Here is a 20,599-nt window from a genome sequence, read left to right as displayed (position 1 = left end):
ATGGATGGAAGGATGATGCCTGGATAGATGGACGGATGGAGGGATAAACTGATGGATGGATGGATGGATAGATGGATGATGGCTGGATGGATGGACGGATGATGGATGGAGGGAGGGATAGTTTAAATCTGATTCCGTTCATATCTAGATTATGAATGGAATCAGACTCATAATTTGATTCCATTCAGATTATGAATCAAAAAACTATTTCATGAACATCAAACAGAAAAAGAATAAAAACATGGAGGAGGTAAAAATAAAACGAACTAAAACCTYATTCAGGCTGAAAACTAAACATAAATCTGCTGAATGTGTTGAGCAGGAAGCTGCTGTGGTGAGACGTTCATCATGAAACCGAGGCATTAATGCGATGAGTCAGGACTTTATTATAAATAATTAAAACTCCCATTTCTACATCTTTAAATTCATTACTTCTCTGCTGAAATCATTTTACTCTCCAATCTGCTGGATCTCCAACAGACAAGCAGGAAAAACTGAAAAAAAACTATAAAATGCAGACATAAAAAACTTTTTCACCAAACACTTGAATCTGCCTTTTTTTAAGAAGAGAGATCAAATAATCTGCGTTGTTTCTCTCCAGACAGCGCCCCCTGGTGTGACACGTTAGTAATCGCACCGGGACTCACCCAGGAGGAGTGCTCCTTCATCTGGTGCTGGTTGSTGTGAGAGCCGCTGGCATTTCCACGCCAGAAGCAGTTCTGGCACAGCTGGTAACCGCGGCAACGGAGGCAGCGGTAGCGGAAGCCAGTAATCCCGTTGCTACGGCAATAGGAGCAGGAAACCGGATGATAGACTGAAATACAAACAAAACAACTTTTTTTTTAGAAGTAAAGCACACAAAACCAAAATAAATACGATAAAAAACTAAAATAATTAATGAAATTCTGTATATTTATTCTAAAGATTAATGTACAGTATTTTAAATAAAAAAAAAACAATTAAGCATTAGGAAGGTTCTGTTCAAAATGACTTAAATTGAATAAACTAATAAGTTCAAATTTTTTACTATTTGGACACAAAAAAAAGTGCTGTTATCGATAAATTTAGTGATTAATTTGACAATTAATCGGATAAAAAAAATTGCACATTCAGGTTTTCCACTTAAGCCTTTTGTGTACAATGTTAAAAATATATAAAAAAATGCAAATAAACAATTAAATTCCTATTTGATATAAGGAAATAAGCATTTTATTGCCTGAAATACAATAGCATATACACCTCATCATTTGTAACAAAGGATCTGCATAAAAAAATAAATACTTCCCACATAAAAATGAGAAAAGTTCTGCCATTTCTGCTTAACTTAACATGAATACATTGTAGATTTACTCTGCTGATTATTTCCGGCTCTTTTTATGTCATTTATTTAAGTTCAAATACATGAGTTTATAAATAAAGACAAAGAAATCCCGAACAAATGAATACATTTTGAAATAAAGATAAATAAAAATGTTAAACTGATTGACAAAGTCAGCTCCCCGTAAATAAAAAAAAAGTTTTCAATTCTTACTTTTTATTTCAGTGGTAAAATTATTTATCAATTCAATCTTGAATGAAGCAGCTCTCCATAATTGGGCCAATATGGTTATTTGAGTGCTTTTGTATTGTAAATTAATTTATCCTTTAAATATTCCTGCAATTGAATCCTTGGATTAAATGTGTCTGATTTTGTGTAAGTGTGTGTGTGTAGCTGTGTGTGTACCTTGCTCCACGTTGGCCATGCGGTGCATCAGCGGCAGCCAGACCAGACACTCCGGAGGCTCAGCCATGATGTCCAGGAACATGTTGAGCATCACCCGTTTCTACAAAACATGTGAAAAAACGCCGAGACATTTTACGACCAAACAACGTCCCGTCTTTCTTTACTTCTTTGTCAGGAGCTCCAACTAATCTCTGAGAAACAAAACCCAGATGAGTGAAGTGTGTGTACCTGCTGTGGGAAACAGGAGCGAGCCACAGTGTGTGTGTATCCGAAGGACGGTCCTTCATGCAGAGCAGTGGGCAGCTTGAGAGCCTCTCTTAGAAAACTGTCAAACTTGGACAGAACCATGACTCCCTTGGAGTCAGAAACCTGAGAAAACACATCTACGGGCAGAAACATGACGAATATTATTATGGACAGTACAGATGTCTGTATGGAGGAGGATTAGGGCCAAAAAACTGATTATGACCCGTTTCCTAAGAATTCTGGCATTAAAGTCAGAGAATGAGTCTGACATCAGAAGAATAAACGCAACATTCTAGAAAAAAAGTCTGAATTCAAAGATTATAGTTCGAATTCAGAGAAAAAGATGTCCGAATTCTGGGGGTAAAAAAGTTTAAATTCAGAGAAAAAAGTCCAAATTCGGAGATTAAAGTCCAACTTCAGGGATTAAAGTTCGAATTCTGAGAAAAAAAAAACTAAATTCAGAGATCAAAGTCAAAATTCTGAGATTAAAATAAAATTTCTGAGATTAAAGTACAAATTCTGAGATTAAAGTTTAAATTCTAAAATTAATGTCAGAATAAAAAAGTCTAAAATCTAAGGAAAAAAAGTCTGAATTCTGAGATAAAAGGTCTGATTTCTTTTTACTCTCCAGTGGCCCTAATCCTCTTCTATTTGTCTGACAGTCATGCATTATTATTTTTATCAAATTTAAATAATCCAGATTAAATTGATTTGTGTTAATCCAAGAATAAATGAATTCATTTATTAAAGGAAAAGGTTGTCAAAACCAGAACTAATTATTTAACCCCAGTCTTAAGTCATGGATTAACTGAAATTAATCACCCAAGTCTAGTTACTGGCAGACTTATTTATTTAAAAAATAACTTAAATAGAACCCATCTGTCAGTTTGAAGTAGAATAAAAAAAAAAAAATCAAAAACAGATGAAAAATAATTTCATTTCTAAGGTTTTGGGTGTTTAAAAAAACACAGTGAGAGATAGAACTGCAGCTGTCAAGTATCAAAGACATTTGCCTTTTGTGTATTTAGGTTTCTCCAAACCGTCACCAATTGTAAAATGAGTTTATTAGTAAAACTATGGGGTGATTACGTCTGAAAATCGTCATACATAGAATTAAAATGTTATTTTTTAAATGTTTTTAAGTGTTATTTGAAACTTTGAGCAGAAAGTAAGCAATGATTTCTACTCACATCGCAGTTTGTCCACCAGTTTCCCTCCACAAAGTATAGAGAGCATCGCTTTAACAGACAGAACGGTCAGACGGCTTTCTGGCTCACTAGAACGATAAAAACACATTTACTCTTAGCATTCGCATATTAGTGCAGCAGATAAATTAATATTTCAGCAAAATATTCCACATGTGGACACAAGAACCTAACTTGGCACAGATGTTTCCAGATGTTTCATTTTTGAAGAAAAACCAAAAAACGTTAGCCACCAAAAAATTCAAGATGGCAGCCGTTTTACAAGAAGGTAGATTTACCTTTACACCAACTTTGCAAATATTTATCAAAGGTGAATACTTTTAGTGTCACATCATATTTATTTGGAGCCACAGAAATCATATTTACTGATAAACTTGAGTTTTCAAGATCGTCACAGAAAATGTATTTTTACACTAAATTTAGATGCCAATTAGATTAATATGTTTGGTGCCAAATAATAGCCGACATATTCTGAACCATAGAAATGATGTAAATTTTCTTTATCTTGTGTTTCCTTTTTCTGGTGGACATTTTTCAAAATGTGCACCATGGTGGTAACAGAGAATATATGTTAGCAGTAAAATCAGCAGGAGGTGCCAGTGATGGACACAGCTAACCAAAACGTTAGCTTCATTAACCGCTAATTCACTAAACAAGAACCTTAGCTGCTCTAATGCTAAACTGCTAAATACATTTAATACATTACCCTAAGTTAATGCTAAACACATAGAAATATAAACAGAAGCTAATGCTAAACACATTAAAAATATTATCAGAAGCTAATGCTAGACTGCTAAACAAATAGAAATACTAATCAAAGCTAATGCTAAACACATGAAAATATCAGCAGAAATATTACCGGAAACTATTGCTAAACACAAAAGGATATAAGGAGAAACTAACGCTAAACACATACAAATGTTAGCAGACGCCAACACTAGAGTGCTAAAAAAGTAAAAAAGTAAATTGAAGCTAATGCTAAACACATAAATTATTATTCAGGAGCTAACACTAAACTGCAAAACAAGTAAAAAAATACATTGAAGCTAATGCTAAACACATAAAAATATTAGTATAAGCTAAAGCCAAACTGCTAAACAAGTAAAAAAAAACAATCACCAGGAGCTAATGCTAAATGCAGAAAACTATTAGTAGAAGTGAGTGCTAAACATTAACATATTAGCAGAAGCTAACATTAAACAAATAAAAAAGAAAAAGTAGCAGAAGCTAACGCTAGCATTAAGAGAACTGTCTCAGTCTGTCACACATCTTCATCTGATTTTGCTACATATGGTTACTGTGAAGTTGTATGAATAGTATAACCAACATATGATGCAACATAAAGTTCATCCATTGAACTGGGTGGAATTTAACGGCAATAATTAGACAAAAATTCTCAAAAACGGCAGCCATCTTGAAAAGTGTCCATCATGCTGAAAATCAAGTGGCTGATGGGAAATATGAATTTTTGAGCTCATTTTCACACTGGAAAGATTTTACCAGTGACATCCTGCTGTATGCAAACAGTTACCAGTCAACGGCGGCCAGTATGAACTCGACGAGGAGGACGGTGCTCTCCTGCGGGTTGATGATGTGTGTGGTGGGAAGGCGCTTGCTGAGCTGGTTGAACAGGGAGGAAACCAGGTTCTCCAGTCTGGTAACGGAGATCCCGGCGTTGAGCTCTACGGCGTTGAGCCCGGCGTCCCGCACCGCCTCGATCACGTTGTAAATGTCAATTAAATGCACTGGGGGGAGGAAGACACAGCATCAGTTAGCCTCCTCTCCTCTTGTAAGAAAGTTTTAAAATGTAACTGAAGGCTCGTCGGCCATGATGATGCTCACAGTTGCATCTTTTCTGAATAAATCTGAGCTTGCAGGCGGTGCGATATGTAGAGAGACAAATGGAATCAAAGTTCTGTTCCCCTGCGGAAAAGTCAGAAACAAAAACCTTTAATTCATCTGGCAAAAAATAATTTCATAACATCCTTCAAGGGAGAAATAGAAATAATACAGATTATTATTCTCACCGAGCTCCACAAATATCTGCCTCCCCTCCGTTCTTGGCGCTGCCCTCCCTCCGTCTCTCTGGGCTCCTTCCGCCATCACCATCCTGCAGAAACAGGAAAACAGTCCAGAAAAGTGAAGAAAACAGTCACCGTCCCACATCGGAGGAAAAACTCCGTCAGTTTTACACTGAGAAATGCAGAAAATCAGTTCACAAAGGGTGAATGAATGAATGAATAATAAGTGAATGAATGAATAATAGGTGAATTAATTAATTCATAGATGAATGAAAGTACAGATGAATTGATATATACATGAAGGAATGAATAAATGGATGGATGATTAAATAAATGCACAGACGAGTGAGTGAATGAATAAGTGAATGAAAAGGTGAATACATAGATGAATGAATGAATCAATAAATGTATGAATGCACAGATGACATTCAAATCCTCATGCATGATTAAATAAATAGATTAATACATGCATATATTGGTGAATGAATGAATAAATGAATGAATGAATTAATTAATTAATGCATGCATGCTTAGGTAAATATATGAATAAATGCCTACATGAATGAAAGAATAAACAGAAGAATAAATATATGGATGAATGAAAGCACAGATGAAATGAATGAATGAATGAATGAATGAATGAATGAATGAATGAATGAATGAATGAATGAATGAATGAATGAGATATGCACCAAATGTCCGATTCTTTTCCAGCCCTTCAAATTATTTGAATATTTAAGAAACTTTATAAACTTTTCCGGACTGAGTGGAAAGACTGGGGCTGGCAGCGTTGTCCCAGTATAACCAGTATAACCAGTCTGGGCCAGACTGGTTGGAGGACTACATCAACAGGGTTTTCTTTTTAAACTAAAGAGGTTGGATTCATTTAAATACAAGTTTTATTTCTTTAAACTAAGATACAATAGAAACCATCACTGTAAATATTTCTTTTATTTTACAGAAAGTCGGTTAAAAAAAGCAAAGCGTTGAGTAAATAAACACATTAACAAGAACAGAAGAAGAAAACTGGTTTGCTGTTGTTCTGATAGAAGAAGGAAAAACAAGGAACGCTGTGAGAAAACGATAAAAAAAAGCCAAATTGAGGAAAGAAAAAGCTCAACATGTAGCTAAGAAGAGACGGTCGCAGACAAATATCTGCATTCTTTGTACAATGTGGTGACGAGTCAACCCCCCAGCTCACTCACACACATTCCTGAGAGGATTTGAAGGCTTCCCAGGAGACTTTGTCCTCCATCCACACAAAATAAAGACTCCTCGTTTCACTTCCTCACAATCACAAATCACTTTTTAACACTTGCTAAAAATATTGTCGAGTTTAGTCAAGAATAAGCCATTTATTTATTTAAACAGTGACGAACTAAGCAACTCTAATCTACATGATGACAGATTTCCAAATCTAGTAAAGCTCAGAAAAAGTCCAGGTTTTGTTTATGACAGTAATTTATGAAGAGCTAGATTAATCCCCAACAACAATCCTGCACCAACAGAAGAAAATTCACACTTTTGAACTTAAATTATTATTATTTTTTTAAATTTTAAGCCTTAAAAAAATATGAAAAATTAATCAATTAGAGGTTTTAGAAGTAATCATTATAAACTGTAGTGTCTAAAAAATCTAAACAGCACAAACTATTCGCATATTGTAATAAAAAAGCTGAAACTGTAACGATTAATCGCGATTAATCGATTGTTGAAATAATCGTCAAGTAATTTAGTAATCGATTAATCGCTGATAAGCGTATATAGGCTTTTAAAAAAGGCCCTTTACTGGAAAAACAAGCCAAAACTGTTCAAAGATGCATATAGATTTTGCGTTTAAGATAAAAAAAAAACATTTGTCTGAAAATATGTTTTCCCCAAAACTCATCAAGTGGCATAGTTTTAACTTCAGCCAGTTCAAATTCTGAAAATAAAATCTCTTTGCTATCCAGTTATTAATTGGTTAATCCAAAACGTAATCAACAGATCAGTCCTACATTGTACTGACGTTCAGTCAAGCCGAAGTGAAGTCACTAAAGGAATGCTTTATTATGTATTTTAGAAAATAAAATGTTTATTTTCTTATTTTAAAAAGGATTTGAATCGTTTATTTGTATTTTTTCGGTATTTATAATATGTTATAAAATAAGCTTAAGTTGTTAAATGAAAAATTTACAGAATTTCCCCACATTTTTTTAAACCGATTAATCGATTAATCGGTAGAATAACTAATTAATTGCTATAGATGGCATCATAAGAGCAACTGTTGATGGTGCTTTTTGTCAATTAATAAGAAAAACAAAGCAAAACAAAACTTACTCTGAARGTATTTACAATCACAGTAACTTAWTGCTCWAATATTATTGGAAACTGGTCATTAGTTGGGTTTTAGAAAGACGTAAGTTGTTGCCCTATAAATATGGCATTTAGAGYCAGACAGGACATGAAAGGATAAGAAAGTTTCACTCAAAACAAGATATAATCAGCTGGATTTTCAACCACATGTTGCTCTAGTTTAGCCAACAGAGCTAAAAGTAGCAGTTGGTACAGATTTGGTAAGGTTTTGTTTGGGACATTAGGTGTGTCATTGCAATGCATACAGATTAGAAATAAGTTCTAATGGTCGAAATTTTGAACAGAAAGGAACATAAACACTTAAGACAGAAAACAACTGCTGTGTCTGAGCAAGTTTCTGGTGAGTCTTTCCCACTAAATACCAGTGGCTTTGTGCTATCAGCAACCATTAGGCTTCTCCCTGTTACATTATAACTATACGAAGTCTCCTGACAAGACAGTAAATGTAGCTAAGCTGATCCAAATATTCTGTTTTTCTCTGCTCAATTGCACTGTGGAAATAAAACAGATACATACATGAAACATATTTGTAGAATGTGGGATGCCAAAGAGGAGTCAGTGGCTTTGGAAAGCATTTCGGAAAATTAAACCGTCAGCTTCTCCAGTTCTGAGCAGCTGGAACAAGCTGTTCTGATCAGAAAGCAGATGCAAGACAAAATACTCAAATCTACCTGCAAATTGTAGAATTCAATCTTCTAAAACAGAGCTGCACATGTTTTTATTTGTTAATGATTAATCAATTATTATGATGATTAATCGCATAAAAAATAGGCAGGGTATCCAGATTTTTCATTTTCTGCCATTTTTATACAACTTTAGGAATACATAAAAAATGCAAATAAACAATTCTATTCCTTTTTATACACAGTAAAAATGCAAGTGTTGAATTAACACCCAAAAGTGTCTGTATGTGTCCAAGTCAGCTGGTGTTAAATTCAACAATACAGAGTCACATTAACATTTACAACGGTGCTGGTGTTAAAATTTATTAAAAGTAACACCAGTGTAGTGTTGATCACAAAACATAATGTGGTGTTAAAAAAGTAAATAATTGACCCACAAGGTGTCAATATCAATCAAATCCAGTGGAAAATATTCAAAACAATACACAGAAATGGAAMGTTKAACTTTTCTTAAACCCATTTCAGTATTATAGACCAATGTTAATTTAACAAAAAAATGGGTGTCAATCTTTTAACACTTTCAAAAGTGTTACTTTAAACACATATAGACACTTTTGGGTGTTAATTCAACACTGGCATTTTTACTGTGTATAAGAAAATAAATAATTTATTGCGTAAAATGCAATATTCAAGCATTCCTTTAGTTTACGGTTGGTCATTTATTGCAAAAGATGCGTCTGTAGCTAAAAAAAAAATTACTCCAACATGAAAATGTTTAAAGCTCGTCCTCTTCTGATTGACTAAAGATCAACACAATGCTAATCTGTTGACTATTTTTTGCTTAACCCATTTTCACAGAATTTAAACAAAAAATAAAAACTATGCCACTCAAATTTTTTATTTCATCTTAGATTCTATAGTCATATATTTTTGTACAACTTTGGCCCAATTATTGCTCTGAATATATTGGTCTTGCTGCAAATGGCCTTTTTTGAGTGTGTATACTCCAGTTAACAATTAATCAATAACTAAATGAGTTGATGAATATGTCAATACTTGACTAATCATTTCAGCCCTACTATCCGGTTTTTACAGTTTATTCAGCACGCCGAGGAATTATGTACATATTTTACATTCACTAAACAATTACAAAGATTATCAAAACATCTGAGTGAAAAAGCGCAGGTTACATCTTTGCGGATTCCACACATACTGGACACAAACTGTTTATTTTTGCCATTTGTGGCCCTCAGGCTGAGTTTGTGTGATTCCCGACTGCAGTTCAAGAATGACACAAATCTATCCATCCAGCTCAGGTGGTTAATGCAAATAGATACYGTTTATGTTTAAATAAACACAATTTTCTTACAAAGTCAAATAAGTAAAGTAGAAAACAATGTATTTTTCTACTATTCAGAGACTTTTACTGAAAAGCTGACTTTGCTGTAACAAATAAGCTTTTATTTAATTTCCTAAAGCATTTTGAAAGAGAGAAACCCAAATCTTGTTCTTATAACCGAGAATAAATTTGTTGCCTTTCTTTTAATCCTTCTTACGTTTTGGATTTATGATGAATAACATCCTTTCCTTATAAAAAACAAACGATAAACTAAAACATTGGACAACTAATTGCTTGATTTTAGTTTTTATTTAGTTTGGAAACCCCTAATACACAGGATGTGACTAAAACAACATGGCTGCTTTTTGAAGGCTACATTGTCGTCCTTTTAACATTTGAAATTAAGTTACCCATTAAAAACATATCTTTGTTGTTTTCCATTTACAATTCAAGCTACAAATATCTCCTAGTATTTAATAATCAAAAGGTCAATTAAATAGTTGGATGGACATGAGAAACAAGCTTCATGTTCTCATTCATAGTCTTTTCTTACTGGAGTTAAAAATAGAGCAGTGACTTCTCCCAGCAGCTCACCAGTTACCGCACTGGTCTCCCACGATGCGCAAGTTGTTATTTCCATCTTGGTGATAACTACTCCCAGTCTGGCTGTCCATGTCTGTCTGAGGGCGAGTAAAGCTGACATGGGAGAACATTTGGTCTGTGAGATCAGTTTCCTGTTTTAGCTGTGAAAGCTTTAAATCACTGAAGATACAGTTACATCAGAGGAATGGAAACGGCTCGGCGGCCATTTTTCCAATCAATGCTGGAATCGGATCTCTTGGCGAACCAGACATAAAAATGCACGTCGTGTGGCGTTGTTATAAAACTACAAGCTTTAAATATTGACTTTGACGTCGATAATCTTCAGTATTTCTAATCTACACCCGTCAAAATGTCGGTTTTACATCACAGGAARCATTTTAGATGCTCAGTTTAAACGTCTTTTTACATTTTGCTTCTGTAACTTTTTCAAATTGAAAATGTTGAACGGATTAAATAAAAATCTTTTGGAGTCGATTTGCTCAATAAATTCTAGCAAAGTTGACTTTTCTGAAATAAAATGTTTCTCAGGAAAGCAGCTAGATGCAACTGAACTAAAGTAGAAGTTTAGTGAAAAATAATTCAATGAATCGACATTAAAACCAAATAAACTGAGTTTATTCTGAATAAAATGTATAGCAATAGCATAATTTTCCATTCAGCTGTATTAAATGATGATTCTGGATTTTTGACATCGTTCTACGGTCGGATAGCACAGAAAAAATCAATATCATCAGAAAAGTAAACTGCAATCAGTGAACCTATAATGATAATAAAATAAAACTACTAATTAGTTTTTTATTATTGTATGCATAGTTGAGAAAAAAAAAGGTTTCATCTGAACTGGCAGGACATATTCTTACATTTTGATTCTCTTAGAGATTATTTTTACATAATTTCTTTTCAGAAAAAACTGGAATCTGTGTTGTAATTAAGATTTAGATGACCAGAGGAATTTCTTTTCATCACAAGATAAATATTTCTGGTTATTTATCTCAATATGTTGGACACAAAGATTTGTGTAAATAGATTACATCGCAACAGGACAGAGGATGAGATGCCAAACCAGGTGAAATGACAGGCATGATGCATAAAAGCTGCACCGTTTCATCTTTTCAAACCTGAATGGAGCGAAAATCTGACGCGATAAATTACAAGTTTAATCAGTTTATCCATAACGACGAGGCTTCACCACAATGTGCCCTGCACGAAATTCAAGCACTTTTCAAGCATTTCAAGGCAAGTTTTCCAACTTTTCCAGCATAAAAACAGCTAAAATGAATAGAAAATTCACTATTATATGGTTTAATTTATTACTGTTACTATAACATTCTACAGCTAGGACAAAATAAAATAAAATAACAAAATGTTATGTTTTGAAATGTCTCTCTCTTATACACCTGACTACTCTGAGAACAAAACACTTATTAGCCAACTAACTTCAATAACTATCACATATTGATTACATTGAAACAATCCAGACAAATTGGGTCAAGTTGAATAACTTTCCTGCTTAAATTAAACGCCTAAAAAGAATTTAGAAAGAAAGTTACAAAAAAATGTTCTTTCAAAGTTTTCTGGCATTTAGCAAATAGAAATAATTTTTGAAATTCTAACTAACCTAAAATAAGAAAATTTAGTCTGATTTAACGTCAAAGAAAAAGAATAAGAATATGAAAATATCTGGTTTCAAATGATTTCCAAACTTAAGTTTTAATCAGATTTAACTTTATCACTAAACTGTGCAGTTTGAAGCACTTTCAAAGACTTTATACAGAAATCAAGCACTTTCCAAACCTTGAAAGCATCTAATATAAGTATATTTTCAAGGATTTCAAGGACCTGTATGAACCCTCTCTGCAGACTGCATGTGTTGCCTTTCAGAGCTTGTGTAGACGGTGACTCACACCTGCATTGCACAGCGGCGTTTTAACACGGCCGACATTTCCTGATTTTAAAAACACGAGAACATCTCAATGTTGGCTAAATTTAGCATTTAATTTGTGAGTGTGGTCGTACCTCTCAGTGTCAGGAGGTCAAACAGGACCAGAGGGGGTCTTCAATGCAGGACAGCTAGCAGACAGAGGGAAGAAAAAAGTCTTCTTAGCATGTGGATAGAAATGTCAAAGGTTATTCGGGGACACAGACAAACAGCTGACAGGAAATACGCTTCAGATTGTTAGAGCAGAACCTCCTCATCATCATTTGGAGTTAAAAAGAAAACTTTAAGAAGGTATTAACGTTTCGGACATTTCATCTCTGCTAACTTTCTAACATTCAACACTGACCAAAAAAAAAGTTAGAATTTCTTTTGTGGTTGGTAATAAAATTTGATTGAATCCTCATGTTGGGCCACAATTTACTCCAAATACACTCTGAGAAGACTTTTTTTTCTCTGTAGTCACAGTAAATGTGGGATTATTTACAGCAGGGTTTCTGCAGGTTCCACCGACTCAAATTTAAAACTTTTTAAGACCTTTATGAACAAAATTTAATACTTGCATTGCAACAAATGTACAAAAGATAATCACAAATAAATAAATCTCATGGGTTGGTAATAGAAGTGAGCCAATAACTAGCTTTATACTTGCTAGGTAGTTAGCAAGGGTAAAGCAAGCTAGCTACCCTATGGTAGCTGGCTAACTAACTACCATAGGGTAGCTATGAATAGTTAGCCTATGGTAACTCCAATACATCTTCTATCAGGCAGCAAGGGGGATTTCAAGTCTTAAACAAAAATGTATGAAAAATGGTTTGCAAGCATCTAGCAATTATGTTCCTGGTTACGTAGTTAGCCAGCTACCATAGGATGGCTGGCTAATTATCATCTATCCTATGGTAGTAAGAGTAGGTAGTAACCCTTGCCAACTACCTATCCATGATAGACAGTAAGCAAGGCTAAAGCTAACTACTTAGCTGCCTTTGGGTAGTTAGCTTGTCCTTTGCCAGCTAACTAGACTATGCCAGCTAGTCTGCTGGACAGCTAGCTTGCTAGATAGATATCTTTGCCCTTGCTATGTACCAAGGGAATAGCTAAGGTATAGCTAGGATAAAGTATAAAACTACTAATATACAAGATTAAGGAGTCCTGCCACGACAAAATTATGAATGCATTTAAGCCCCACTTAATTTCATTTTTAAAAAAAGACATTTTAAGGCCTTAATTTTAGATGCATCAACTTAAGACTTTTTAAGGATGTGTAGATATCTTGTGCAGTCATTAGCTTTAAATAAATAGGAGATTTAGCAAGGAAAGCATGTGCAATTTGCATTGTTGGTAAATGCTTTTTTATGTTCAAAACAATAGAGACTGCCGAGTGGTTTTGTTTTACCTAATGAGACGTCGGTAGGAAATAAGAAAAGGAAGTAAATACAGAGCAGTTGCCAAACACCAACAAGAAAAAAACTCTCACAGAAACACAACCCCTCCAATGCATCTTGCATCAGACAACAAGGGGGATTTCAAGTTTGAACAGATGAAAGTGAATAAAAAATGGTTTGCTAGCATCTAGAAATAATGTTCCTGTCGGCATCCAGACCTCAACAGCCGCAGGTGATGATAATCTCGACACTGAACTGAAGCGTAAACATCTCCTGGGGTAACAGCTGTGCTTATTTTTGCTATTTTGTACTGCGTACTGTACTCAATTTTAGCGGAGAGTGACACAAATTTACTGTTTTCTTTTAGTTTTTCAGATTTTAAAGGGAAAAATGGCATCCAACCAAACTACTTGTGTGAAAACTTAAAACAACCTAAATCTAATAACTCATCGTGTCTCTCTTGCAACAAATACATAAAGTATCTTTTACCTCACTTTGGATACATTTTCTAAGCAGAACTGCTTAGCATTAAGCATTGGATTTAAGTCTAGATCTATGGCATCACATTCCTGCCAAAAAACCTGTAAAGCTTATTAAGCAAGCATAATGTTTAGCATGTTTTCAGAACGGTTCACTTGATTCGATAGGGGACCAAAGTTGCAACATTTGTTACATTTTCAGCTGGAGTGGTTCGCTTTCACACTGCAACATGTCAAACGAACCAAACCCTACCAAAAATCGCTTCCCCTCCTAGCCTGTGGGGGCGCTGCTGTGATGTAGTAGTACTCAGGTGAGAGTTGGGATTTAATTCCAAACTGTTTTTTGTGTTTTCCCAAGTTATATCTGTCTAATATTAAAATATATTTGTTGATCCGAAGCAGTAATCACAGAAAAATAAATAAAGGTAATCTATAAGTGGGCAAATACTTTTTCATCAAAAACTCCAAAAGTCCCAAAAGTTAAGTTATGTAAATTATTTTTATGTTAACTTCAACTCATTAAAGTATTTAAAAACATCAGTCATGAAACCCTGTGTACAGCAACAACAATGAACTGATTGAACTCTTTTCAGAACTGCTTTAATTGTCATAATTCAGTTGTGTACAACTCTATCTTCAGAATAAATGATTGTGAATGTGTTTGTTTTCCTGCTTAGGGCTCTTTAAATGCACCATTTACATTTTAAAATTTGTTTTGGTTCTGGCATATCAAATAAAAGCAAATATTCAACAATTAAAACATATAATAGTGGCATATATATATAAAAAAAATGATGTAAAACAGTGAGCAGACCACCCAACCAGTGCACCTGTTTAATAACAGCCACCACACACACTCTCCCCAGTGGCTGTATGCAGACCTGCACACCTGCACAAGACAAATGGACCTGAAAACAAACACAAACTATACTTACCAAAGGTTTTCTCTCTGTTTCTGCTAACAAGTAGAGCAGCTGTTAAATCCCAGCTACTCTCAAGCTAAAAACAAACACACTACAGCATTGACTGCAAGCAAAAAAAAAAAGTCAGCAACAGTGGACTCCCCGTGTTCAGAAACAGCTTAAGACTTAATTTGTCGAAGTAAAGAAGAGGCAGTAAGGCAGGGAAAAGGGTGTCTATCAGATGAAGGGGAACTTTAGAGGGGTAAGAGGGTGTTTACTACACACAACTTGAAGACCACATGACCAAATTACCCCTTGCAGCTGTCCACCGTTGTCCCTGCACTGACAGGAGCCTGAGCACTGAGCGAGTGTGTGTTAAATTTACATTACTATGTGCAGCAACTGTAGACGACAGCATTTCTAAAGCGCCTCTGAGCGCCATTTACCCTCCAAACAACCGCAAAGACCTCTGGAAAGCTTGCAACAATTTTATAAATTAACGTTTAAAAAGGTTACGATTTCAGGAAACAGGGAAGAGGTGCTGACTGAATCAATGGTGGTTTTGCTACAGGGTGCTGGGAGACAAGTGTTGGAGAGGGCCTGTTATGCTATTTTCACTTTTAGCATGTTTTTGTACTTCCGTTTGGGTCTCTACAGCTTCTACAGTCCACCGCTTAAAACAAAAAGAGAATAAAATAATAAAAACGTGCTGTTATTTGCCAATAAGTTCATGTTTTTTGGTGTCTGGAAAATGAGCGGTTCAAAAACCTTCCGCATGTAATGTCACAAATCAGCAGGCTGCAACCGTCACCAAGCAACCCCAGCGAAGTCCAGCCGGTCACCTAGCAACCCAAGACGAGCTCCAACACGTTTGGTCAGCTGGTTTACTTTGCATAATAAGAGAATTATTATGCAAAAGTCAGATTTTGCACATGTTTCTACTTCCAGTTGCGTCTCAACAGCCCAAGCACTTAAAAATAAACAACCCAGGTATTTTTTGGCAATAAGTTGCAACAATAAAAACAAACCGCTGAGCCTATTAACGAACACTGTGCTGTTACCTAGCAACCCAAACTGAACTTCAGCATATTTGGCCAGCTGGTCTCGCTGCTGTATGCGCTGTACAATGGCTACTGGAAAAGACAAGTGTCTTCTTGTTGACTTACAATCTAGAAGTCACTTGTTGCATTCTTGTTGGTTGTGCAGGCGGCTGTACTAATGCTTTTCAAAGATCTACGGCTGTATAATTGGGCATCTCTTTGCAGCCATTTTAACATGCGAGTGTGAACATTGAGGTGGGGGGGCGTGGCCTGAAGCAGCTTATTAGGATTTAAAGTGACAAGACGCCCTAAAACATTTCATTCTGAAAGGAGCTCAAAACCAGACCAGACTAAAATGTCATCATTTAAGAATAATTTTGCACAAAAAAGGTAATGAACAAGTTTTGTATCCTAACCAGTTCAAGGAAACATAATGTGTCACATTTAAGACAAATAGAACAAGTTTGAGGTTTATCTTTGGAAATGAATATGTGGGTTTGCTTTAGAGGAGCGCAGATAATATGAAAACACATTAATGCTGTATTATTAAAATTATTGGCCAATCATCAACATTTTAAACATATTCTAACACATTTCCATTAATTTCAATAAATTCCTGTAAATTCTCCATTAATTTTCACTATTTCCAAAATAAGGTTCCTACCTTCACAAATCCTGGATTATAGCAACTCTATTAACGTTGATTTATTTATTTACAGAAAGCAGAGGTTATTTTTTGGGTTAGAAATACAAAAAACAGAATAAAGAGAAAAAATACTTAAACCCCCAGAAAATGTAATAAATTGAATTAAATGACTTTTTGGATGGTCCTACTTATTATCAAGCTGGAATAGCTTTACAATTTGTCCCCAAATATAAAAAATAGTAATAATAATAATTATTGTGGAAAGGTAATTACTGAAGGCTTCAACAACATTTATTTTTCTTTACTTTTTAATTTTTTTTTTTACACCTGAGAGGTTTTTACATTTGCACACCAATTTCTATATTTTAATAGCTAAAAAAAGATTGAATATACAGAGAGAAAGTTCCACAAAAAAAAAAACTCACTGGATCAAATTAACAAATTTCATCATGCTAATCTAATGTGGATCTGGATCTGGCTAAAACAAACGGTTATCTTGACGAACAACTCCAAGATGATGATGGTTCAAACGCAATCTCCACATCACAAAAGGTTTATTATTATCAAATTACATGATGTTTACCGAGTTTAATCTGACATTAAGACCAGTTTAAACTGACTGGGAGCCTTTCATAGATCATATTTCATTGTCTCGCTTGTACTAGAACCAACTTGCCCCACCACCACAGGCCCTCGCATTGTTTGCCATTTTAAGCTAGGACATTCAATGCTACATTTAATTACAGCATGCATATCCTATTATTAGGCTCTACGTTTGCACATTTACATTTTCGGATATCTAAATTGATAAAGCAACTTTTTAATTTATTTACCGAAACAACAAATGCAAGAATGCAGAGACAGAAACTCTGCAGGATAAGATGAAACAGACACTGAGGTGAGTTAAAGAAAGCGGAAGGAAGCATAAGTGCGAGAAACAGGATGAGCATGCAAGAGACAAAAGATAGGAAGTGAAAGTTGTGTCTTGTGTTGCAGTTGTTGAAAGTTGTAGTTGTTGGCACTGCAGTTGTTGAAAACTGAAGTGCCATTTTTTTTTATTTTGGCACAGCATGTACAAATTCACCTGACTTTTTATGCAAACATACCGCAGTGTCAATGACCTCAGAGTCACCTGAACAGGAATTCAAACAAGCCGTTATGCAAATATTCTCCCAAGCATCGGTGAAAGAAAAGTAAATGAACAAGGAACAAGTCATTTTTCTCTATCTCGCGGCAATGCTGCGAGCTACGTTGTGTATTAACTCAGATTCGCTCGTGTTAAACAGCAATTGGTTGAAGAGCTCTGTGAACTTTACAGCAATTACTCCTACATACAAAATGAAGAACGCTTTAATTTCACTATAATCTGATTCCTGGGGAATTATATAAACCAGACTAATCATAGGTTTCGTCCTCTCTGCTATTATCTCCCCACCCACAGCGAAGATAGTCGCACAGTTCAGCCGTGCAGTAAACCAACAACAAGTCTTTCCACATGGGTTTAAAGAAAAGGTTATAAGGAAAAAGCTTTTGCAAAGACATAACAGATTCTTTTGGAGATCTACCCGCTTATTAGGTGAAGGGTGGTGGATCCCAGAAAAAAGGCAGATGGCTAATTCTTGTTTGCCTTTTCATTTCGCCCTGTTTTAAGTGTAAACATACCTTCTCTCGCCTGAAGCACAAAGTATGTCCCCAGTAGGCAAAAAAGGTCCCAATTTTATCAGTTCCTATAATCCAATCTGTGCTTTCCATTGTTATAACTTGGTGAAACTTGTTATTCTGCTTAATAGTTTTTTTTTTTAATCAGAACATTTACATTTTTATTTAAATTTCAAGCACTTCTTTTTTTTTTTACCGCCCAAGCACAAATCTCCAATTTCCAGTTCATAAAAGGTTGCCGACACGTTTTTGTAATCATAATTGTTTATTCAAGTGTTTTACAGGTAGATCAAAACTAAAAAGGAAAAAAATACAAACAATAAGCAAATTACAAGGCTAACAGAATAAGCAATGAAGTGGGAATGAGGCAGCTAAATTTTAAATTAACCTTTTGTATCCTTTTAATTAAATTGCTTTCTTTCTTTAGAATTTGCCCAGACTGAGGTTACTTTTGACTCTTCTGTAAATTAATAAAACAAGGAAATGACTGAATAAATCTATTGGAACAATGTATTTATAGCTTCTGCATTCACTGACCACTGGTGTTAATTTCAGTTGCAGATTATATATATAGCAAAATCCAAAGTTTGTGTTAACATGAGAATTAAACTGTGTTGACTAAAATCTCTTAAGGAATAAGTGTAGTTTTAAAGGTCACAATCTAACTCCATAAGGTGTACCTACAAAAGTGTTTTCATATTTTTACAATTCTTCTGTTTATTTACTCTGATTGACCCGCGACACCTACTTTGGGCACAGCTCCTGTAAATGCTTCTGTTCAGAAAAAAAATAACACTTATACACATAAATTGGTAAGCCGAATTTAATATTGCACACTGATTACTTTAATAATCCTTAAAGTTGTGCCCCAGAGTTAGCATTTTTTGAAGAAAAGTTAGAAAAACTAGCAATTACCAGATTTTTGAATGGAGTAATGTTCCTCCCACCGATGAGGAACTGAACACCAATTGCCGTTTTGATTTGAAAAGTGGGCATGTCTTAGTCATGGCAGGGAAAGACAGCCCTTTCTATTAAAAAAATCCACGTACACTGCTCATCTAACGGTTTTTAAGTGTGCATCATCGCTTCCAACAGCGACAATCATTATAAAATATAAATAATCCTGAATTTCTCTTAAGTTCTGCCAACTTTCGGGGCAGCTTTGTGACATATGAGCGGCCATATTGCTGGAAAGTTTAACTCCCTGTTCACCTTGTTCCCCCGAATGAATGCGCTTTTAGGAGACTCTCACTCCTAAACTTTTGTACTTTTAGCAATTAAAAGGAGACGTTTCACGTAACTAAAACGTCCAGTTGAATGTCTAAACCACGTTGTGTGTTTTCAGTATGCTACATAAAACGAGATTTACTCACCGGGACTATTTTTCGGCAGGTATTCGCGTCCAAATACATCAACACAGAAGCCCGTGTGACACCGACTTGAAGTTTCTTCACTCCCTCTTCGCTTTTTTGTGACCTCCACCTGAGTTAGGATGTTATCTTTCACCAGTCCCGTTATTTATTTCCGGAAAGAGCCATGTTTGTCACCCTCCACACCCGCCCGCAGCAGCTACTGCACCGGTTGCTGCTGCTGCGATGAAGTGAACTATTTTTGAAAGAAAGTCACTCCTCTCTGGTTCGTCCTGCTTCCTCCCCTTTTTACACAGCTTACTCGCTCAAAACCAACCCGCACGACTAAAATTATAGGTACAAGTTTCATTTGGGGGAAAAAAGAGAAACGTATTATGTCTGTTTTTACTTCAAATCAGAAAGATGAATTATATGCAGGGCCGGCCCAAAGTTTTCTGGGGCCCCAAGCTGAATTTGTTTGCTGGACTCAAATTTGGTTGAAAAAAATTTGTACACCTCATTAAATATTAAGAAAATGTCACATGTTGATGTTGGATCTCATTTATATTTGTATCTGGGGAAAAAAAAGTTATTTCATTACAGTAAACAAATTTTTTTTCAATAAAGTAGATCCCCACTTATATTTTTTTGTATAACTTTTATTTTTAAAAATATCATATTTATTAAAACAGTTAGCTTTGATATGAAAGTATATTATGAGACAGATAATCTGTCTCAGAGCTACTATTGCCGTCTGAAGAAATGCACCACTGCCGACCAAAACAAAACCAGAGGCAGGAGGAGGGTCTCAGCACCGTCAGTCACCTCGGGTACTTGCTCCTAAATGTGCTAATAGTGGCAAAACAACTTACAGTTACAGGAGAACTGTTTATCTGCTGTCACCGGTGGCTATGCTAACTAGCCTTTGCATTTACAACAGGCTTTCCTGATGGGAAAAAGCGTTAGCAGAGCAAGGGGGTAATTAAAAAATTTTTTTGTCTCATACTATACTGTCACAACGTAGTGACAGTTTCAACAAATATGTAAAAAAATATATACAATTAATAAAATAATATAATAAAATAAAAGTT

General features: G+C 35.1%; 1 protein-coding gene across 6 annotated transcripts in view; it reads right to left on the bottom strand.

The window, feature by feature from the left end:
* The window catches only part of LOC103457276 (dystrobrevin beta-like), a 31,427-nt gene extending 11,667 nt beyond the window's left edge, over positions 1-19,760 (bottom strand). For 4 of the 6 annotated variants that reach the window (XM_008397302.2, XM_008397303.2, XM_008397299.2 and 1 more), the window contains exons 1-9: positions 19,533-19,759; positions 12,132-12,185; positions 5,202-5,284; positions 5,017-5,097; positions 4,706-4,919; positions 3,160-3,245; positions 1,952-2,106; positions 1,724-1,823; positions 648-814 (exon numbers count right to left, since the gene is read on the bottom strand). In XM_008397302.2, the coding sequence (XP_008395524.1) occupies positions 648-814; positions 1,724-1,823; positions 1,952-2,106; positions 3,160-3,245; positions 4,706-4,919; positions 5,017-5,097; positions 5,202-5,283 (885 nt within the window). In that variant the 5' untranslated portion in view covers position 5,284; positions 12,132-12,185; positions 19,533-19,759. Of the gene's footprint in view, positions 1-647; positions 815-1,723; positions 1,824-1,951; positions 2,107-3,159; positions 3,246-4,705; positions 4,920-5,016; positions 5,098-5,201; positions 5,285-12,131; positions 12,186-14,847; positions 15,069-19,532 lie in introns of those variants that run through there. The other 2 variants (XM_008397300.2, XM_008397301.2) reach the window with 2 other exon arrangements.
* Positions 19,761-20,599: the final 839 nt, after the last annotated feature.

Source organism: Poecilia reticulata, linkage group LG21 (assembly GCF_000633615.1).
Source record: "Poecilia reticulata strain Guanapo linkage group LG21, Guppy_female_1.0+MT, whole genome shotgun sequence".
Classification (NCBI taxonomy): domain Eukaryota; kingdom Metazoa; phylum Chordata; class Actinopteri; order Cyprinodontiformes; family Poeciliidae; genus Poecilia; species Poecilia reticulata.
This window is presented reverse-complemented; position numbering and strand designations above follow the sequence as displayed.